The following is a 24,270-nucleotide window of genomic DNA, read 5'->3' on the forward strand; positions in this document are numbered from 1 at the left end:
AGAACTGTAGATTTTGGCCAGTTAATTGAATAATCTGAAACTCTTGAAAACCAGTTTATTAAAGTAATTACCTCAGAGAGGTTGGTTTGTGTGTTTTGCAGAAAAAGCAACACATCATCCGCATAGAGACTGATTTTATGTTCTATGTTCTTACATGTTATGCCCTTAATTGTTGTAGCCTGTCTAAATGCTGCTGCTAGAGGTTCGATAAAAATTGCAAAAAGTGAAGGGGAGAGTGGGCATCCCTGTCTGGTGCCCCTCAGGAGACAGAAGCTGGAGGATGTCTGGTCATTTGTTCTGATACGAGCCGTTGGGGAATTGTATAATATTCTTATCCAGTTTATGAAAGAGTTTCCAAAACCAAATTTGTGTAAAGTTGCGAATAAAAATTTCCAATTAACTCTGTCAAATGCTTTTTCTGCATCTAGAGATAATATTATGGTTTCGATGTTTTTATCGTATGAGTAGTCTATTAAATTAAGTAATCTACGAGTGTTTGTTGAGGAGTGCCGACCTTTTATGAAACCAGTTTGGTCAGGATGAATTAAGAGGGGGGTCATTTTCTCTAATCTCTTTGAGAGAGCTTTGCAGATTATTTTAAGGTCTACATTTAAAAGAAATTGGACGATAGCTTGAGGGAAATAAAGGGTCTTTGCCTGGTTTTAGCAGGAGACTAATTTGGCAGAATTCATATTTGGTGGTAGTCTGCCCTTTTCCTCGATTTCCTGCAACATGCTGTGGAATACTGGTGCCAAAATTGTCCAGAATTCTTTGTAGAATTCTGCAGGGAAGCCGTCTGGACCTGGAGCCTTATTATTGGGCATACTTATCAGGGCTTCCTGGAGTTCACTTGGCGTCAGTGGCGAATCCAGTTCCATTGCTTGACTGTCTAGTAATTTTGGAAGAGTTACGTTGTCAAGAAACAGATCAATTTCATTTTTAGATGGGTTTATTTGTGGTGAGTATAAAGTTTCATAGAAATCCCTAAAAATGTTGTTTATTCTTCCAGGATCATATATTGTGTTCCCCGATAAATCTTTAGCAGCACATATAGTTATTTTTTCTTTATTTATTTTTAGCTGGTTAGCTAGAAATCGACCTGATTTGTTACTGTGTTCAAAATTCTGCAAGCGAAGTCTTTGTATAAGGAATTGTGTTTTTTTATTAATAGTTTCATTTAATTCTAGTTTTGTTTTGCATATTTTGTTCAATGTTTCCTGATCTTGGTGGGACGCGTAGGCTTCTTCTAGTGATTTGATGTTTTTTTCTAATTCCTGAATATTTTTGTTTTCTTCTTTCTTTTTGTGTGATGAGAAAGAAATTATTTTACCTCTCATCACAGCTTTCCCTGCTTCCCATAGAACAGAAGCAGATATTCCGGGAGTGTCATTAAAGTCTAAATATGAAGTCCATTCCTTTTTAAAGTATTTAATAAAGTCTTCATCTTTAAGTAGTGATATATTAAATCTCCAGTTTTTACTTGGCGTAGTATTATTCTTGTGCATTAGTGTTAAAGATACAGGAGCATGATCGCTGACAGCTATAGGATGAATCTCAGTGTCTGAAATGTCACACAGCAGTGAGCTGCTGACCAAAAAATAATCCAGACGAGAGTAAGAGTGATGAACATGCGAGAAAAAAGTATATTCCTTACTGGTGGGGTGAAGAGAGCGCCATGCATCGCAAAGACCAAAGTCGTTCATATACTGTTTGATTATATTTGTGGACTGCCAATTACGCTGAGTTCCTGTTGTGTTGAGCCTATCCATTTCTTCATTTAGTCCAAGGTTGAGGTCACCGCCAAGAATGAGTGTGCAATCAAGGTGTTCAGAGAGTGCACTAAAAAAACCGTGGAAGAATGAGGGTTCATCAACATTTGGACCATATATACTAACAATACATAGTTTTTTGTTCAATATTGATAGTTTAATAATTAGAAATCTACCCTCTGGATCTATAACTGTATCGAGTACTGTAAAATTAACATTTTTATGTATTAAAATTGCTACTCCCCGTTGTCTAGAATTATAACCGGCTGCAAACACGTTAGGAAACTCAGGTGTTTTAAGTTCATTTAAACCTGTGACAGGTTTGTGAGTTTCTTGTAATAAAACAACATCTGCCTGTAGTTTTTTAAGCTGGTTAAATATTTTTAATCTCTTTCCTCTGGTGCCAGCTCCATTTACATTCCATGTGACAAACCTCAGCATGCCCTTAATGAAGTTTTTCACCGTTGCCTCTGCGTCCTCTCCGGCAGTTTCTGGAATACCAGAAAACACAAGATTATCTCTCATGCTACGGGCTTGTAGATCGATAACGGACTCTTTTATTTTTTTATTTTCAATGTTTAGCTGGGTCACGTTATCGGTGAGAGATTTAACCGACTCCCGTAGCGTGGCATTTTCAGCGGCAAGCGTTTCCACCTGCCGCTGGCTGAATTCCAGGGATTCTCTCAGAGATTTAAATTCCCGGTGTAAAATCTCCACCAGGGACAGCCTCGCATCGAAACTGGACAATCGCTTGTCGATTGACTCCAGGATTTCTGCGATGTCTTTGCCGGCAGGCGATGTTGTACCGGGGGAGTCTGCCTGGCGACTTCTCTTCGATGACGGCGTCTCGATTTTGGCCGGGGAAGATGCACTCTGGGCCTTATGCATTACTAAATCTTGAAAACAGCGGTCGATGTAATCTTGGAGAGCGTCTAAACTCTCCCCGTTGTCCTCCAGGGTGTTAGAGATGATAAAACAGATGTTGTTAGTTATATGACAATTGATTAGTATATTTGGTAATACTGAAGCTTGGAAAACCTTTGTTAAACTCTATGCTACCATTTGCTTTTTCTCCGCCAAAATCTCCGGCGTCTGACGTCACCTACAACATCACTTCCGTCACTTACCTCTCCTCTGTTCCATGGAAAGAGGAGCTCCTGAAAGCTAAAGCAAAGCAACTGCTTGCACAAGGAACTGCACCAGCTATCAATCCCTCCCTTCAAAATCCCACCCAGAGCTCCATCATATCTTCAGGAACGTAATCCTCTTGTCCGTGACAGACAACATGCAGCAGTAAAGTCCCGTCACTTCACCTCCACAAAAAACCCAGGCGTGTCCCGTAAGGTTCGAGTTTGTGGGACCTGCCCACACAAAATAATTCACTACCATGAAACCTGCAAAAAACACCAACTCATTCATTTAGTACTCTGCAGATTTACTACCACCTGCTACTAACAGGGTGCAGAAGGCAGACGGCAGAGGGCTGAGATATAGTACAGCATGTTTTGTTTTAAAAAAAAGGATTTAAGAGCTCTGCTTAAAATTTTGCACTTTTTCATTTGCGTTTCAGACCTAATGTCCTGTAAAACATGCAAAGCTTTTGGAGACACGGTGGTCAAGTGTTTGTCACCGTAGCTTCACAGCAAGCTGTTTCTGGTTTTGAACCTGTGGGTTTTTTTGTAGAGTTTATATGTTATGTGTATGTTTGAGCTTTCTTTAGGTGCTCTGTGTTCATCCTACTGTCCAAAGTTATGTCTGCATGGATAATTGGTGATTTTACTTGATATGAGTGTGAATGGTTCTCAGAGTCTCTTTGTTAGCCATGAGATGGACTGGCAGTCTGTCCAGGGTGTTATCTGGGATTGGCTCCAGCTCCTCCACAACCCTAGCTGGATAAGGAGTAAAGAAAATGGATGAATGGATGGATTTGAGCTTTGCTTAAGAGAGGGGTTTTAATTAATTCGTCATACAGTGTAATGTATTTACAATGATATTTTAAGCTTGAACTGAGAAAATGTTGCATAAATTCAAACGGAAAAACATAATGCTTCCTATATTGTGTTTTTATGGACGGCAGCGTTGATCCATCTGTCACTCAGCCCACCACTTCAGTTTGTGTGACGCTGAAAAATTTCAATTCTATTTGATGGATTGCTGTAAACTTTAGCAAATTCAGTGGTGTTCAGCAAACTCTTGTGTGCTAACACACTAAACTAAGATGCTGAACATTAGCATGTCAGCTGTAATGTCACACAGGAAACACTCAAGCATCACAAAATTGTTCTCCTTCAGTTTGCAAAATTTCACTCATACCTGCCACAAACTCGGATATACAGTTTGCACAGCTCAGGATAATTACATGCATCCTGCGCCTCAGTGCTTCTGTTACTACTGCATCATGCATTCGCATATGGAAAATGGCTCATGTGCTTCCTTTACATAATACTGGTGACTTTTGTGACCTCACAAACTATTGACTCCTGAAAATCTATCTTGGAGTCATTAGTCAACACATAATAGCACTGCTAACTGTAAGATAATAAGGATTTAGATCTGCTCATTGTTGATATAATCAAGGCTTTTGATGTGGCTGATCAAAAAATACTATTAAATTAACTGATTTCTGTGGGCTTTGATGCTTCAGGTAAATAACTGTAGGCATTCCTAAAGGATAGATATTAGGACTATCTTCTCTTCCAAATTTGCAGAATTTCCTCTATAATTTAAAACTTTTCAGTTCCAAATTAACATTTATCCTGAATGTCCAGAATTTTAATTATGCTTTTAATGAAGATTTGATGGATGCAGCTCAGCATTATAAATATTTATAATATGCTGTATTTTCATTAGGATAATTGGACATGTCCTACACCTCAGTGCTCCTGTTGCTACTACATCACACATGTACATATGGAAAATTGCCTACGCGCTTCCATTACGTAACACTGCTAACGTTTGTGACCTTACAAACTGCTGACCTCAATATTACATTGAAATCCTAGCGCTATTAGTCGACACACGATAGTACTGCTAACTGTAGGATAATAAGGGGCTTCAGCTAGCAGGATTTAGGTCTGGTCATTGTTGATCTACTCAAGGATTTTGATACATGTGACATAAAAATGACACATTCAAGCAGGACAAGTGGTAGGAAACATTTTGTACATTTATCCAGACTGATGCAATCGCAGACAACGGGTGTCTCAAATCTTTAGCTGTGCATTTTCACCGCAAGAGCTCTTCACCATACTCTTCTGCTTCTATACCTTTTATGTCTAGCCATTGGACGTCTCTTCAGGGAAGAAGCAGAAAGACCATTAAGCTTTCAGGGGCTCGTATAATGAAAGGTGGTTTTTAAGTCTCAGAAAAATTGCAGTCCAACGTGATTGTTATCCTCGGTAAACAAACTGCCTTTGATTGTAGCTTTAAGCTATGGTGATCAACAAATACTCTTTGTCCTCCCCCTTCTCGCTTTAGTCCCTCTCTGCTTATTTGTCTCTGTGTTTGTCTCCATATTCTTCTCCTCTCTCTGGCATGTTCACATACAAAGAGCTCAAACAAAATCATATTAGAGGCACAAACAATCTACAAATACCAGTCACTGAGGATAATAAACACATTCTCTGCAGGGAAACTGGTGGGTACATACTCTGGAGTACATTCATTTTGTGAGGCATGTAAAATGGTACTATGGTAATTATCTTGCCCACATGCAGCATTTTTTTAGAAGCAGAAAGGAATATTACATTGTTTTGCTTTTCATGGATCTTAGTATTAATGCCCTGTTCTAATCCCTTACAAGAGCAAAACTCCCTGAGCCAGACAAGTTTTGGATTCAAACAAATTCATTTAGCATGCAGATTAATGCAATTCCCAGCTCCTGCAGGAGTCAGCTTATTAAACACATTTAAATCACATACATTTACAATTAGAGTAAGTTAGAGCTATTAAATAAAAGACATAATACAAAAGTAGCTCACCAGCACAGTTTGTCTCTCTAAACACATTTGCATAAGTGCTTCGTCCTTTCATAGCCAAGCATAAAGCATAGTCACACTCTTTAAACGCAGTTAAAGCAGGCGAATGAGCCACCTTTTTCTTTAGTTATATTCATGGATGAGTCAGCCATATTGCTCTAATTAAAATAATCAAAGTCCCGCTGTCAGGTTGGCACTTCTTAGGCACAGTTGTGGCTTGTGTTTAATTGCTTTTGCATTTTAATGTTTGAGAAAGTCTATCTGTGGGTGCATATGAGTACAGGTGTGTGCGTGTCTGGGTGTGTGCGTGCGTGCAGACGGCTTTCCATGCAGAGCAGGATGCTACTGTGGAACAGTGAGAGCTTTTGCAGGTCCGGTCATCAGCGTTCCTCCTGCTGACTATACTGCACGCTTGAATGTCTTTCAATTTAGGCCTTCTGATAACTCGGCTCTCTCTCTCACAGAGATAAATGTTGAAATATAATAAATGAGTTTGCAACTTCACATGTTGTGGCTCCGACCTCATCCTTCTCACACTGTCTCTGTGCCCTTCCATTTCACTGGCTTATTTATCTTTCGCTTTGCTTTCCTTGTTGCTCATTTTTCAACATGTTTGAATGACTTTCCTATCTTGTAGCATACGCTTTAGCAAATAAAGACTGTATTTTCAAGTACAGAAGGATTTTTACTTCCTGGGAACAATTTTGAATCCTCTTTATACTACAGAGTTATTACTATAACAATAGAACAGGAATTTGACTCTATTATGCAAAAATTATATTTCCTCTTCGAGACCTTACTGAGACAATTACAGGTTTGGAACAGTTTTACTGCTAGCATTATGCATTTATTTGCATAAGAGGTGGACTGCTGAGATATGGAGAAATGGGGAAAAAAACTGCAATATTGACATGCATACAAAGTAGCTGTGTGGTGACAGTGATAAAGCAGTGATGGAGTGATCATTGTCTCTAGTGTCGCTGTGCACTGAAACTGTCCACTAGAGTTGGAACAAATGAGAGTGAGATGAGTCTCTTAATCAATACGCTTTGCAGATGTGCCTTTACTTGCACAAACAACGGGGATAAGCTTCTTATCAATGCACTGTACCAAAACTTTTCTCAGATATGGATTAATCTGTCCTCTGGACTGCACTTTTTTCCCCCTCCTTAACCTGTCAGTCAGGTATTTTCCTGCAGTGCTACAGTAAATCTGGCTGTGGTAGTCTTTAGTGTAGAAAATTCCTGTCTGGTCTCAGCTACATTGAGAGTTTTTACTGCAGACTGCTATAGCCTCTGCTACTGAATGTTGTTCACTACCCAGTAGGAAAATCAATACCACCCTCATGTATGCATGTTTACTGTGACACTAATCTCAGCAGCATATTGACTAGCATATTAACTTAGCTTATCCTCTAGCTCACTAAGCCACAAACCTCCTGGAATATACTGCAGGCACATATCTGAATGCAAAATCCTTTTTTTTTTAACAATTATTTTAACAATTATTAGGAAAATAATGTATTTCTAGAGCGCTTTAGAGATGCTAACTTTAAATGCTAGCTATTTAGCATTGCTGTCAGTCTTTGTACTATGCTAAGCTAACAGAATGTAGCTTCATATTTACTCATGTATAAGTACTTTAGCAGACATCCACAAAGCAAAAATACCAGCAGAGAAACAATAACATTCAGTCATACACTATATGGACAAAAGTACTAGACCCCCTAAAGGAGCTGCTTGGCCATGGAAACCCATAACATGAAGTTCCAGCACAGGTTTTAGGTTCTTCAATTAGGTGCTTCAATGGTTGCCTACTCCATATCCGGTTTAGTTCACACTTTTTGAAGTTTTACTACTGCTGGGCTCATAGGTGCAGCAGTTTTGTTGCAACCCCAATAGGGAGCCAGAAACCTCCAGGAACCACTGCCAACCAGTTAGAGAATACACAAATTTCTCTAGCAACCACTAGCAACCACTCGTATCACATCAAAATGGAGGGCAACTTTTGAAAAAACATCAATACTACTTGATTGTGGAATACATAGGAGGGAAGAAATTACACAAAAGGACTTGTTGCAACAGGGGCGTCCTATTATAGTACCACACTAAAATTCAGTGAGCTCCAAGACACATACTTTATCAAAAGTTCATCAGACTGCATGGCTAGGTGCTTGATTTTAAATAAAAGACTGAATTAAAAAGACTTAGAATTGTGCCCCAGTACATTGTCTGTGTAGCTTATGCCAATATATGCGCTTTCATTGGTTGCTTCAATATCGGATCATGAAGTTGAGAAAGGTTTGGGTGTGAATCCACCAACAATCAATGGCCTCTGGTCGCCATATTACTGATAATGACCTCCTGTGTGAAAAGCTCTTTAGTCTTTCACCTTGTCTTCTTTTATTTCACCAATTGAAGATGGGTGCTTTACCAGAAAAAGACACACAGCTGACCTGCCAACCATTTCCCTATCCAAGTCTTGCCCAGATACCTTCTCGAAGTGCACTTCAACCTGCTCTCAGCAGCCTATAACCAGCTAAACGTAAATCATAAATCAACCAGGAGAGCTCTGTCAGGGTGATTACCCCTGTAGTTGCTCTCTGAAAATCACTATACTGCCCTAAAAGAAGAAGGAAACAGAGATTGATGGAGAAAAGTTTGGCAATGAAAGATTTTCCTTGTATGTAGTAGAAAATGTTTTACCTTGACAGATGTCCTCCTGTAGTATTACTCACAGACGAATAATTTGCTCTGCTGAAACCTGTTTTTGCTTTTTATGGCCTGAAACAGTGTGATTAAGCTACCACTTGATACTCCAATAATCTCATATTATTTGGATTTACGGTACTCAAATTGCTGTTACTATGTTGCTAATCACGCCACCTTCAACTATTTTCTCACCTGAAAGCAACAGGAGCACATCTCGTTCTCTCAGCATCACCTTTTAATTGTGTCTCCTGCAGAAGAGAGCACAGAAGAGTGGCAGCAGGGGTGAGGATCTCATTTAGAGTGAAGCAAAGTAGCCAAGTGTGTAATGCTTTTCACAAAAACAGGCACCTTCGGTTTCAACACTGATCTCACCATGATATCCATGTTATTAGATATTCAGCTCTGCATGTCTGAACGTTTCATTGTGAAGAGAGAAGTACAAATGTGGTAGAGCTAAGGAAGAAAAAGGCTATTGATTATGAGTACCACAGTGAGCACAATGAGGAGAAGCAATTGCAGGAAGCAGGCAGCAGGGAGCAGAAGTGAGAATGAGGGGAAATGAGAGAAAAATCAAAAATGGTGTTCAGCAGAAAATAAGTATGGGGAAAAAAACCACATTTCCTCAGATTTATTTCCCATCCTGCAGGTTCATCATAACAAAACCGCCGTCTCTCACCCATGCTTCCTCTCTCCCTTTGCTTCCCTCAGAGCCCTGTAGACAAGCCTTTATCTTGATACTTATCAAGGCCTCTGGCAGTGTGTTTCATCCGTAACCCTGTCAACTGTTATCTCCAAGTGTAGAGGCTGTCAAACTGTTAACTGTGTTTACTGTGGTAAACAATTATTACAACGCTATCAGTGATGGGAGAAGGACATGGCTGCAAGGTGTTTGAGCGGTGTCGACTTTGGGCGGAAAGTGTGTTGAGTTTGACAACAGATAATAGGTGTTTCTCTTCAGGATTTATCTCAGCCTAGAAAAGCATCAGTGATGAGAGTTTACCCTTCTGCCAAAGTTGAGGCTGCAGAGGTGGAGTGGAGCTGCGGCTTTTCCACCGTTGCCTGAATGTTCATTCAGTGATTATCTGCATGTGCAGACAGTTGCAGAGCTGGAGCTGAAGAGATGACGAGTGCTACTTCTGATCAAGCATTTTATTTCATGTGTTGCATTAGATATAAATTCAGTCAGTTCCTCTGACTTCTGTTACTGTTGAAGATAAGTCTAACACTTTGGTTTTAAATGAAAAACGGTGAAGTTTCTGCTATAACTTAAATTATTGCTTCATCAAACATTTAACACCGAATGAGTTTAAAACGTATCAGATGGCTATAGTGGGAGAGAAAAGATTCACCTTGCTATCAACAAGTCAGACATCTTTTATCTTTAGAACGTTTTTGTGCATATCCATAATGCAAATCTCCAATTCTACCACATCCCACAGCTACTATATTGAGATATGGTCACCGTGGAGGCCATTTGAGTGCAGTGAACTCATTGTCATGTTCAAGAAAACAGTCTGAAATAATTTCAGCTTTGTAGCATGGTGTGTTATCCTGCTGGAAGCAGCCATGAGAAGATGGGTACACTGTGGTCATAAACAGATAATACTCAGGTAGGCTGTGGTGTTTAATCAGCGCTCAAGCAGGGCTCATGCTATGCCAAGAAAATATCCCCCACACCATTACACCACCAACAGCCTGAACCGCTGGTGCATGGTAGGATGGATCCATGTTTTCATGTTGTTTATGCAAAATTCTGACCCTACCATCAGAAATGATGACTAATTAGACCAGACCATGTTTTTTAGCCTTTTATTGTCCAATTTTGGTGTGCATGAGCAAATTGTAGCCTCAGTTTGCTGCACCCAGTGTGGTCTTCTACTGTTGCAGCCCATTTGCCTCAAAGTTTGATCTGTTGTGCATTCAAAGATGCTCTTCTCCTTACCTTGGTTATAATGAGTCGTTATATACCTTACTGTTGCTTTCCTATAAGCTCAAAGAATTCTTGCAATTCTCCTTTGACCTCTTGTATTAAGAAGGCATTTGCCTGCTGTTTACTGAATATACCAATACCCTCACAATAAGTTAAAGTCACTCATCTTATTTTTCTTACACATTCTTATGATGATTTGAATTTCAGCAGATTGTCTTGATTATGCATTGAATTGCTCCCATGTGACTGGCTGACTAAATATAATAGTCAGAGGAACAGATTTAACAAATCAAGTGACCAATGAGTGTATGTCTGGCCTCCCATGTACACTACTCAGACAGCAGCCTCACCTACACCAAACAAAGTACTTCTAGAAGCCAAAAACACATCTGTGTGCTACATGTGAAAAAGAGCAGCTTCAGACAGTGCAGGGACCTGATTCTCCCAAATTTATCTGGAGTCGTTGGACAAAGACAGGTCAGTTGAATCCTTTTACATTGAACACCGTCATGTTATCCATTAATGATACTTCCTTTCATAAGCAGTAAAGCTTCTAACTAATGAGTAAACTTATATAAAGGTTTTTTGAGCAAGGCTGTTATACACCAAAAGTGACATGAAAGAAGCATTAGAGAAAAAGCTCAATACAAAAAGAAAGAAGTTGAGTTTCCGTTCCCCACCATTCATAGTTTATTCCATCAATGCCGCTCTGTCCTCGATTGTCACTACTTGGGGCAAAAGGCTTTCTCTCTTCATCACTTCCACAGACATAAATACCCTGTTTTTTTCCTCCAGCTGTGACATTTCCATCTGGTAATTCTGCAGTGTGTGGAGCATTCAAAGCAGCATTCTTCATGCAAGCTTTCTATAGCTTTATCTGTCCTGTCACACATGTGATGCAATCGTTTTTGTATTGCATCACTTTAAACAGTGTGCATGTGCTTTTTAGTAACAAAGTACACATTTCTGCAACAATGAATCAAGCACACATGATCTTAGGATAGTTTAAAGGCAGAAGCCTTGTTTTTGTGAAAAACTGGCTGTTTTTTAACTGACTGCCAAAGGCCAGATTTGTCTGAAGTATCTTGTTTGTCGCAAATGTTGGCAAAAAGAAAGAAAGTGGTAATGGCACACAAAATGCTAGTTTTATTTGTAACTAGGCACACCCTCACACACACACACTAATCCGATGCCACACAGACAAAGGTAACATCTAAATGCAGTGCAAATTAACCTGCCTACAAGTAAAGAATGAAAAGTCCTTTATGCTTTGATGTTGGCAGACGGTGTGCTGTGGGCTCAGACAGCCTTTAATGTCAGAATAAAATAACCTGTAACTTGCTGTTTTGATACAGACCACAGCAGACTGAATATTGTGACATATTACAATTTACAAATTCAGGCCTGCTGTCTGTGACAGCTTAGATTCGGTGCAGCGCTACATGAAGGCTGGGATATACTTTCAGCCATATACAAGCTTTACTCCTTGGGAAGATGTTTTTTTTCTCTCTCAGTGACGGTTAAGAAAACATGCCTATTATTACTTGACCGTGACAAGAACCTAAAAATATTTAAGATTTCAGATCATAAACAATGACTGCTTTTTAAGAGTGTTACATCTGTGAGATATGAAGCTTGACCAGCTAATACTGGAGATGAGCTTTAGTCATGGGCAATATGGATATGGAAAATCTTTTGTTGTAATAGATTTATTTCAATAGCCAGATGGGGATGTGTGTTTTTGGCTAATCCTGTGAATTAAATTAATTCTACAACTAAATTTGATTAATAATACCATAAAAATGCAATGCATTTCCCACAGGCCTTCAACATTTCCTGCAATTACCTAATTGTCAGCACAGATCAATATTTTCTTTATTAACATGGTATCAAATGCCTAATGCAATGCAATGTTATAAACCCATGAAGAGTTATCACTATACATGGAGCCTGTCTCAGTTCTCCTGTACTTTTCAGCTTCCCGTTTTACAACATTTTGCTTTTAGCCTCCAGCAACTTTACTATTGTGATTCACTCTTACTTCTCTTATCATCATCATTCTGGCACAGCAGGAACAGTTTCATCCAAACAAGCCCTAAAAACCCATTGTTTTCCATCTGGACCCATGGCAGACAGACAGAAATGATGAAGATGGTTTAACATTTAGTAACCAGAGAAAGAACCAGACATACCTGTCAAGATTTAATGGAGACAAAAGAAAGGAGATGTGAAAAGGAGACTGGCAAGCAACTGAAAATATTTCTCAAGGTTTGCTTTTTGTAGTCACTGCTGTAAACCCAACAACACCGGTGTTGTTAGGTTTAATATATATATATACATATATATATATATATATATACATATATATATTGCTATAAGATTGCTTCTAAGAGCATTTGTGAAAGAATATATCGCGCTCAGTGAATTCTGGTATGGTACCGTGATAGGATGACACCTGTGGAACAAGTCAGGAAATTTCCCTCGCTAAATATTCCACAGTCAACTGTTATTGGTATTGTAAGAAAGTGGAAGCGATTGCGAACGACAGCAACTCAGCCACAAAGTGGTAGGCCACATAAAATTACAGAGCAGGGTCAGCAGATGTGCAAAGTGTGCAGAGGTCACCAACTTTATGCAGAGTTAGTTGCTACAAACCTCCAAGCTTTCATGTGGCCTTTAGATTAGCTCAAGAAGAGTGTGTAGGGAACGTCATGGAATAGGTTTCCAAATAAATTTTTAAAAATTTGAATTAGGCAAATAAGCAGACTTATAGTTGTGTACTTTGATGTCCTGTTTTATTTTGAACTTACTTACCAGTAAAATGGTCGTGTAATCAAATCTTCTTAGGAAAGTCCCTAACTAGTAAGGAAATGTGCTTCCTTTCACACTGGATACTGGACCAACCTTTAAGAAAAGGAAGTAAGATGCCATACCAAAATTCATAGTGGCACACTACACTACTGTCATGAAAAACACGTCTTCTATCTATATGTCTTTCATTAAATAAGCTGATAGGAGCACTCTGAGCAAAGCATACAAGATGAACTTTCTGCAGTCCGGGTCACATAGTAGTTTCATCATGGCCCACATCACTAGAATCCATCATCACATTATTAAAGAGCCTGGTGTAAGTGCAGTCCGATTATTAGCGCATCGTATTTCACTTTTCCTAAATCCTGATATATATTTTCCCTCACACCTTAACTTATCCTTATGCCCTTTTCCATCAAGGTTAAGGTAAAGTGATAAGAAAAAGAAAGCAGGAGGTCATTTTTTGGACTTTTCCTTTTTTTCTTCATTTCCTGCCTTTGTGAGAATAAGTCATCACTGTGTACATATACAGGGAGTGCAGAATTATTAGGCAAGTTGTATTTTTGAGGAATAATTTTATTATTGAACAACAACCATGTTCTCAATGAACCCAAAAAACTCATTAATATCAAAGCTGAATGTTTTTGGAAGTAGTTTTCAGTTTGTTTTTAGTTTTAGCTATTTTAGGGGGATATCTGTGTGTGCAGGTGACTATTACTGTGCATAATTATTAGGCAACTTAACAAAAAACAAATATACACCCATTTCAATTATTTATTTTTACCAGTGAAACCAATATAACATCTCCACATTCACAAATATACATTTCTGACATTCAAAAACAAAACAAAAACAAATCAGCGACCAATATAGCCACCTTTCTTTGCAAGGACACTCAAAAGCCTGCCATCCATGGATTCTGTCAGTGTTTTGATCTGTTCACCATCAACATTGCGTGCAGCAGCAACCACAGCCTCCCAGACACTGTTCAGAGAGGTGTACTGTTTTCCCTCCTTGTAAATCTCACATTTGATGATGGACCACATGTTCTCAATGGGGTTCAGATCAGGTGAACAAGGTGGCCATGTCATTAGTTTTTCTTCTTTTATACCCTTTCTTGCCAGCCACGCTGTGGAGTACTTGGACGCGTGTGATGGAGCATTGTCCTGCATGAAAATCATGTTTTTCTTGAAGGATGCAGACTTCTTCCTGTACCACTGCTTGAAGGTGTCTTCCAGAAACTGGCAGTAGGACTGGGAGTTGAGCTTGACTCCATCCTTAACCCGAAAAGGCCCCACAAACTCATCTTTGATGATACCAGCCCAAACCAGTACTCCACCTCCACCTTGCTGGCGTCTGAGTCGGACTGGAGCTCTCTGCCCTTTACCAATCCAGCCACGGGCCCATCCATCTGGCCCATCAAGACTCACTCTCATTTCATCAGTCCATAAAACCTTAGAAAAACCAGTCTTGAGATATTTCTTGGCCCAGTCTTGACGTTTCAGCTTGTGTGTCTTGTTCAGTGGTGGTCGTCTTTCAGCCTTTCTTACCTTGGCCATGTCTCTGAGTATTGCACACCTTGTGCTTTTGGGCACTCCAGTGATGTTGCAGCTCTGAAATATGGCCAAACTGGTGGCAAGTGGCATCTTGGCAGCTGCACGCTTGACTTTTCTCAGTTCATGGGCAGTTATTTTGCGCCTTGGTTTTTCCACACGCTTCTTGCGACCCTGTTGACTATTTTGAATGAAACGCTTGATTGTTCGATGATCACGCTTCAGAAGCTTGTTGTGTTGATGTCATTAGACCACACCCCTTCTCATTACAGAGATGCACATCACCTAATATGCTTAATTGGTAGTAGGCTTTCGAGCCTATACAGCTTGGAGTAAGACAACATGCATGAAGAGGATGATGTGGACAAAATACTCATTTGCCTAATAATTCTGCACTCCCTGTACTTCACTTCGTTCCCTGGCAGATTGTTTCTGCACTCACAGCAGGGAAGTGTGTTGGCCATTCCCCGTCTTTCCCTTGAATGATCTCTTGTCTGTTTTACGTTTGCCTTCTGCCTGATATTCGCCTCACATGGACTCAAAGACTTGCTCTAAATGCAATCTTGCCTGGTAATAATTTTGCCTTCCTCTGCTGTCCTCTTACCTGTGAACCACAACAATGGGAATAGTAGGGCTACATCAGCCTGACTGCACTGCATTTCTTAACTATCTTGTTTTTGAAAAAACATTTCTAGTTTTTATGCAACTTTCCAAGTTCCTCCTATTCAGAAGTAAGGCTCACATACCTCATAGACTTTCTATCTTTTTTTGCAGTATTTGATTAATATTAGTAAGTTTAGTCGAGCCGAGTGGATATTTTCCCCAAGCCCCTGATAAGATGTGTATTAATAAGTTGAGCACAGCATTATATCACTTTGTTATTGGGAAAAAATGGAAAGCATTTCAGTGTGTGGAGGATTAGTCGATATTCAATTAACCCAGGCAGACAGTCATGGTGACTCTTTATCAATACCTCTTTTTAACTGCACACCCGCAGCACACTTAATTAAACTTCCCATTAATAGCATCAAACAAGTGAGAAAACTAACAACACAAACACTCGCATAAGTTTGGAAAAGTGATCCAAATCCATACAAGCACCGACCGGAGAAGTGGTTATCAAAGGCAGTCGGCCAAGCTGCTGCACTGGCCTCAGGTCTCGGCTGTGATCATAGATGCTCTCAGTCCAGTTGTGGAGACAAAGGAGGAGGAGGAGGCTGTGTGTTTTGGACATGGCACAATTGCGTGTCCTCAAACTATTTGTCTGGTTATTGATGTGTATCTGGGACACCCTGTGACTCTTGACCCTGAAATCATTAATTTCCGCGCATTCCACAGCTGGGTTTATGAAAGCCCTCCCTCACATGGCTCAGTGCAGAGCGTGGTTATGACTATGAGGGAAGAGCTTCGAGATTCTTTTAGAAAAGCAGTAATTTTGAAATAACATAAAGCCTTCTATGTAAATCAAGAGCCCTCTGATAACCCTATCCTTATTCCAGACCGTGCTACATTTCTCTTTGATAATCAGCTACAAATCAGGGCCAGTGTGTCAACTGGGGCAGCAATGTGACTGTCTAGACAGTGATAATGATCTGCTAACATGTCTGTGCTGCTGTAGATCTTCTCTACTAACTGTAAGCAATAATTGTTCTCTATGGGAATAACTAGATGTGCATTTAACAGTAGCTATTATGGGAGACCTTGCAAAAAAAGATTAGAGGCCACTGTTTTCCTATCCATACAAAGCTGCAGTACAAAGAAGGGTAAGTCAACCCTCATAAAGTGAATCGAATGTTAGTGTTGGCATATTTACAAACTAACTTCAATGAAACTGTACAACCCATTTCCCTATAAAAAAAATTTTTGTGTGTGTGAGTTAACATTATATGTACTTGGTATTTAGTTTACACCCAAATATCCAATTTGTTGCAATATTCATCAACAAATGTTAGGTGTTATAATTACAAACATGATTAAAGATGCAAAGACGTTCAGTTTAAAATTATACAGTGTTCACAAAAGTCTTTAGCAACCCCTCATTTCTTTATATTCTGCTTCCATGGAGCCACATTTTCTTTTAATTTGTCAAAAGTGGTCTTGAGCAATAGTTCACCAGGCTTTCTGCTGGCCTTGTAAAGTTTTTGTTTGGACATTGACTGCTTTTTTACCAAGAACCAAGTTTTAATTGTGATATTAGGTGCTCTGTTTCTAGCAGCTGTCACAAAAACACATAATTTGTTTCCACTTCTATGAAAAATACTAAAGATAACACAGTTTAATAGGGATAAAATAGTGTTATGGACCAACAGGTTTATTTCAAAAGACATTTTAGCAAAAAACTTGGAACGTCTAACATAGTCCGCTAAAAATATTAGCAGAAACTGGACATGTGGATGACAGAAGTGGCAGACCTAAAAAAAAAATACAAAATCTACAGATGAACAATATCTGAAAGTCCTTAAGAGTTAGGCAGAGAATATCCAGAGAAAACCTGAGTGATGCTTTGTTGAAGCCTGATCACAAATGGCCTGAATGGAAAGGTGGCATTAAGAAGTGGTATTAAGAAGCCCTTCTTAATGGAAGGAAACAAGGAGAGAAGGTTGAGGGTTGATCTTGTCAGAATTGATGAAATTATGAACACAGAAAAGTACTGCCAGATTTTGATCCACAGTTTGGAAAGCGTCTGATTGGCAACAACTTCATTTTGTGGCTCAAGAGTTTTGCACAGTAATTTTTAAGCCCTGGAAAAGAATTTTTTCTCAAATTTGAGCAAAGCAGCATTCTCACTTGATGACATTAATATTTAATCTGTTTTCAAAACTGTTGTGCAGATTCTGTTAATGGCCTTATCAGCTGATTGACTAATTGTGTCAGCTCTACTTAAGACCAAGAAAGAGTCCCAGCTGGATTCACTGCTTCAGAACTTTAAAAATGCAGCGTGCCATTAATAATTTGTTAATAAAATCAGCTTTTTCTCCTGCTCCAGCCAAAGATAATGACATGTAGTAAAAATATTCTTAACATTTTAGAGGCACAGCTGCTTACAGGTATAGACACGTTATTCAAAATCACTTGTGTCTTAATTAAATCAGTCCTAATTAACCTGAAGCAGTATCTTCAATAGTTAATGATTTTTAAAGAGATAGCATCCTGTTTCCATTTTCATTTTGACCAGGCAGTATAGCGTAATATTTTTCATCAAAGGACGGACACTGGCTTTACAGAGTAAAATAGTTGAGTCAAAGTAGAGGAGTCAAGGCCACATAACCCAAACAACACCAACATTCTGAGGACTTTATTGTAAAACAGTATGCAGTGAACAGACTACCGGTGCAACTAACAAGTTGTGTGTCTCATTTGGTTGTCACTCTGTGCCGTTGTGTGAATACCAATGAACAGCGAGCCGTTATCACCTGAGCCTCGGATGACAGCATCTCAGTGATGTATTGCTCATCAGCCTCTGTTTCGTGCCAGGCAGGATGTGTTTTCTTACTTGGAAAATGAAAATGTCAAATGCAGATCTTTAGTTGTGACGGCTCAGCAATATCCCAGATTGTTTTAAGTTAAGATGCACAGCCTAACCCATCTCTAACCTTTTAGATGCGTGATGGAGTTTTACAGCTGTACAGATAAGAAACGATGCCGCCGCGTTTATTTCCTGTGCTTGCTGATAAGCCGAAATATAATTCTCCAAACTGCTTTTGATCAAAGATGTGAAACTTTACTGTGTTCCCGCCACAACTCCATTGTAATTCTCCAGGCCTCTTCTGTTACCGTGTAGCCCGTTAGAGGCCTGTTCCTCCGTCCTCTACTAAGTTTGTTCTGAATGCTGAAATGTTTTCCCCTTGGGTGCCTTGTGCCAGCCCCCTTCCTCTTCCACCGATGTGGGGGTGAGCTTTCCCAGGACAAAGAGAAGAATATATAAAGGAATGGGGGGGGGGGTCGGAGAGACAAAAAGACAGCGGGTGTGTGAGCAAAGGAGGCCAAGTGAAAAGATATAGAGGGCTTGACAAGTGCTTGTCAAAGGGCTCAATACTGCTGGCAAGCTTTGAGTGTGGGGATACAGAGAGAGGAAGAAGGACAGAAAAACAATCTGTACTTTTCCCCCCTATTACAAACCCAATTGCTCACTCCTTACAAACTCCACAGGGTGTGGGGTACACACCACGCTCTGTGTTTAGAGAGTTACTGGAGAGCAGCTCAGTCCAACTGCACCCCCACCATCTCCCCTAGTCCTCCTGCACATGGTACAGTCCATTTAAAAGGCTGCATGTCATCTCAGTGTGTGCAGGGTCCTCTCTGAGAGCAGCTGCTCACAGCACATTCTCCTCTGCGGGAGCATTCACTTTCCCCTCCGCCTGCTGGGCTGCATCTTTTTCTCCCCTGCCTTTTTTTCTTTCTCTTCCTGCTCCCTTTGGTTTCTCTCTTCCCCTCTTTCTCCCGCGCTCACTCTCTCCTCTCGCACACACATGCTTTCTCTGACTCTGTAGTGCTTGGACGCATTCTTTATGCAGTAACAGGTAGACATCATCCCTGTACTGCCGGCTTTTTTTTTTTTATGTGCGAAGTACACTGTGAGAGAAAAAGCACAGGTGGAGTAGGAGAAGAAGAAGAAGAGGGTGATAAGAGGTGGCGGAGGAGGAAAGGGTCTTAACTTCACCTCCTGTAATGCTTCTCTTGACACCATGCTGCTCTGTGTGGATTTGGTCCTCAGGGGAAAATCCTTAAAATGATGGAAGACAACAAACAGCTGGCACAGAGGATTGATGGGGCCATCCAGTCTGCCAGCCAGGAAGTGACCAACCTGCGCTCCGAGCTCTCCGCCACCAGCCGTAGACTGGCAGAGCTGGGTGCCAGCAGCCCCCCTGGCTTGGAGAACCACCACCAACACAACCACCACGATGACAGCCTTCACTACCGGGGTGAGTGCCTGAATGTGTGCGCACTCACATGTAATCTCGTGCCTCTGTGTGGGTGAGAGAGCAAGAACAGGAACATGTGTGAGTGTTTTGAAATCAGCAGTGGGAAGTATTCTAAGAATGTGCAGCGGAGTGACTAATATCATCCCACCGTTCCTCCATTGACTTATTTTTCCCCATACTCAGCATGAGAAAAGTCAGCAGCTTGAAAGAAAAGAGAGAACGACTGAGTGTTGTTATTAAATGGCAGGGAGGGGTTGGGGTTAGAGAGCGTGGGCCAGAGTTGCTCAGGGTTTGGTTTCCCAGGCAGCAGCTGGGCTCCTCTGGGGCTGCACTCCCTCCAGCTCTGGCTCCTTCTCCGCACTCTCCCCGAGTCTATGAGGAGAAACTGTTGTGCTTCATGCCCAGAAACTGCATGCCAGCATCTCTGAAGGAGGGCGGTGACACCATGGCACTGCCACTTAGCTGGGAAAAAGATGTAATGAATGACGAACGAGAAGTTAAAGAGAAGTTTTCATGGGACTGCTCATTGAGGCTTCCTGCTCTTAAAATAGTTCCTCTTGGCTTCGTGTTACACTTATTGATATCTCTCGTGTTGCTTAAAGTAATAACTTGGCTAAAGTGCTGTTTTATATCTAGTTATTCCATGACTAATGATGTCTGACAGGAAATTTTTATCTAGTGTGAGACTGTGTTCTGGGTCTAATTAAGCCTCGTTACGACGTATTCGAGTTAGTTACTTTTATATCGCCGACATCTTGGATTCATTAATGATCATCTTTATGGAGTTTGACAGGAACAAGAATAAAAGGGGAATTTTTGTTTTCCTGTTGCCTTGAATGCATTAACAGAACAGCAAATACTTGTGTCAGCTATCCAGATAATTTGGTGAGAAACTTTCAAAAGTTTCCAAACTTAACAAATAATATTTTACATTCACTGCATGCACAGAAAATTTGGCTTGCTGAAAAAGAGAGCAACAGAAAAAAAAAAGACCTTTCACCTTTTGGTGTTTCTGTTCTGCATTCGAATTGAATGCATCTGGGAGCCTGTATGTTTTTGAGATCTTATCATACCCAGCCACAGTGGCTATTAAATGCACTTTAAAAGATATACAAGAGACTACCCAAGTAGGAAAAGGTCTAATGAATGAAGAGAAGATATAAGTTACAAAGGACTAAAAGGTTTTGCTAATACTTGTGTTACAAATCCCACAACTTAATGGAAGCGAAACCATTATAGTCATTCATTGTGGGCATGCTGTAAAAGAAGAAGTACACACTGAGAAAATGGTAATAATAAGCTGACAGTTATTAGAGAAAAATACAACTGCAGTTGTTACTGCTGCTCCTTTTTCTCCAATGCAAACAATTTATAACAAAAAACTCCATTTTCATTAAAAGAAATGTTACAATATGCAAATTAGAGAACATAACAGAGATTATTCAGCCAGCTGATTTAGCCCTCAGCTGCTGCCTAATAGATATATTTTTCAATCCACCCGGTACACAGAGAGTGTAAAAGAAAAAAAAATATGAACAAAGCACTTTATTATTCAGAAAACATGTTTAAAAGTGAGTTTTTTGCATTGCCAGCTACAGTTGGTAAGATTTTCTTGACCTGTAAGTCTTATGCGTTGAGCACAGCATCAGGTGCAGGGACTACATGGGAGATTCTCCTCTTTTCTTCGAAATTCAGCCGATGCTGGAGCGTGATGGTTCAACTACCAATGGGAAAATGATATAAGATCCAAACAGATTAATCTGAGTAACAGATTAATGCTTATCAAATGGCCAAACCACGAGCAGCAGAGTGGCTTCACAAATCCTGAAAAGTACTATGGCGCAGTCATTGAATCTATTCTTGTCATGGCTTGAAGTATTATATATGCTGCATTTATAGTTTGTTTGTTTGTTTTTTGCGATAAATGTCAGTTCAAGCCCAGTCTGAGTGTTTCATCTGTGTGGCTGCTGCAGTGAGTTATACATGTTGTGTTCATTCAGCTTGCTGTTCTGACTCCCTCTCAATGTTAACAGGCAGCCTGACATTCCCACATTCCTGAATGTCAGGGTGGTGATGTCATACTTCCTGTTCCCAGAGGCCAGGCTCGCAGTCAGGTGACTGATTAAACTAAACACACCCACACTGAGAACCGCTTGGCTTAAACATGTTTTTGTAAGTTCTTAAGTTTAGGCGTTTTGGGGTGTGATGAGCCAGCACCATCGTCCAGTGGCTTAGTGAGATTAAATGTTCTTTAGGTGTGTATCCCTCTCCAGGCCAGGCTGTTCGCTTGCCCGTTTGTTGGCCATGCCCTGTGCAGGATCAAAGCAGAGTTTTTTGTGTGTGTGTGTGTTTTTTTTAATATGCATGAGCTGACTTCCTGTAAATATATTACACTGTGCCAAATGTCAGAATTTCTGCTGTGTTTCAACTCCCTGTGGAGCTACAACAGCATCTCTGACAGACATCCAATAAGCCCATAAACACAGCACTTCAGCTGTTCCTGATGGCCTTGGAGTCCATTGTGGAGTCCTTCTAACTGAGCTAACCACAAGGAGCAAAGCATTAAATGAACCAAAACTTTCAGTCTGTTCACAGAGATCCAGGATTAACTTGGTTATTTGCTTTTGCTAATAAACATTTTGTATAATTTTTACACTTACCCTCTTTAGAAGATTTTCTTTATTTACCGGCATTTAAGAGTACAGTATAAGCATTCAACGGAAAGGTCTATGACTGGCTATTAGACATGACCTTTATTATTCTGTTCAGGCTGCTGACATTAATGTATTCATTGCCAGGACAATGAAACCCTATTGAGCCTCTCTCTTGATAGACCCAGTTGATGTCAAGACCTTGTTTAATGTCCCTAAACAATCAACTGCATTGCTGCTGTATCTGTGTTCCACTGAGCTGTTTGGAAAAAATACATATTCATCTTCCTCTCAGTTTGTCTCAGGGACCAGAAGCGCTATGAAAATATCCTGTCCTCTAAAATCAATGTTAGGTAACCCTTATGTGGTTTTACATTATTTATATAAGCGCCTTGCTGTCAGTGGGTGAGAAAGTGCACATCGTGGACTCATGAGAATCTGCCAATTGCAATTCATAAGTCTGTAAAACACAACCATAAGGCAGCTGTTAGTGAGTCGTACAGCTCGGAGAGTATGGATGACCTTTGGCTGCTTTAACGAGCAGAGGACAATAACACAAAGGGAGAGAGCACTGATGTGGGTATTGTCTATCAGTTGTCATTTGTCCTTGAGTATCACAGTTTGTCATTGTGGAAAGAGAATAGTTAGGACAATGCTTTTACAAAGTGAGTTATTTCAGACATTCACGGTGATGAAGGTGATGAAGGTGATGAACGTTATGAAGGTTATGAAAGGGAAAGTAACTGAACAAACAGAACATTTGATGACTTTCAGTTTGAACATTTCAAGGTTTTTGGGGAGGACGATGTTGCGTTTTAAAGACCTGACTCGCTGACACAAAATTAAACACACAAGGTAAGAGGTCAACAGCAACGAAAATGGAGTTAAATTAGACCTTTCAGTGAGAAAAATTCAGAGCTTGTAGAAAAGCTTAAAATTCTACTGCCAACAGCAAGTGGAAGCTAAGCGAGACCTAATGAACCGTTTGGCAGTTTAAATAAGTTAACCTTCGAATTTATGATCAATTTGGGGTGAATGTGGTAACTATTAAGGAGCTCTGAATTTGTTACTGCTCCGGTCCTTGCACTTTGTTCAGGTTTGCTGCTCCAGTGGCATAGTATAAAAACAACCCACCACACAAAAGGCAAAATTGATTTTTATAAATACTTGAAGATAAATGTTGTTGTAGTAATAAGAGTGATAAACAACTTCCTTCCTGTTTGAAATAGGCCGTCAGTTCTAAATACATATTCCTTTTTCTACGTGCGCCTTCTGCCTTAATTCTTCATGGCACAAATTCAACAAGGTGCTTGAAAAGTTCCTCAAAGATTTTCGTCCATGATGGCATCAGAGCATCACACAGTTGCTGCAGATTTGTTGGATGCACATCTATCATGTTAATCTCCCCTGAACCATGTATACAAGGCACGATGGATTCAGGCTTTCATGTTGTTAACGCCAAATTCTGACCCTGAAATCTGAATGTTGCAGCAGAAATGAGGCTCAACAGACCAGGAAACATTTTTCCACTCGTCTATTGTCCAATCCTGGTCAGGCCTTAATTAATTGTACCCTCGGGTTCTTGTTCTTAGCTGGCAGGAGTGTCACCCAGTTTGGTCTTTTGCTGCTGTTTCAAGGTTGAATGTGATGCAGATTTAGACATGTTCCTCTGCATACACTGGTATCAACAAGACATTTTCACCTAGAGAACTGCAGCACACTAGATATTTTCCCTTTTCAGACCATTCCCTGTAAAAACTTAAGAGATGGTCATGTGGGAAAATGCAGTAGATTAGCAATTTCTGAAACCAGCTTGTCTAAACAGGTGTACCCAATAAAGTGCTGAGTGAGTGTAGTTAAAAGTAAACTTTAAATACTAATACTTTCAGAATCAGATAGTCTTCCATCTTAGCATTTCTAATAAAGCTCCCATGCTGCATACCAAA

General features: G+C 40.1%; 1 protein-coding gene across 2 annotated transcripts in view; it reads left to right on the forward strand.

Moving 5' to 3' along the window:
• Positions 1 to 24,270, forward strand: part of kaznb (kazrin, periplakin interacting protein b) — a 139,724-nt gene that overhangs the window by 49,238 nt on the left and 66,216 nt on the right. For both annotated transcript variants that reach the window (XM_086292721.1, XM_086292720.1), the window contains exon 3: positions 19,466 to 19,673. In XM_086292721.1, coding sequence (XP_086148847.1) covers positions 19,466 to 19,673 — 208 coding nt within the window. The remainder of the gene's footprint in view (positions 1 to 19,465; positions 19,674 to 24,270) is intronic.

The sequence above is a fragment of the Aulonocara sp. 'chitande type north' Nkhata Bay genome, linkage group LG5 (assembly GCF_057382095.1).
Source record: "Aulonocara sp. 'chitande type north' Nkhata Bay isolate Kocher_YH1m ecotype deep benthic linkage group LG5, A_spYH_male_GT1.1, whole genome shotgun sequence".
Lineage (NCBI taxonomy): Eukaryota > Metazoa > Chordata > Actinopteri > Cichliformes > Cichlidae > Aulonocara > Aulonocara sp. 'chitande type north' Nkhata Bay.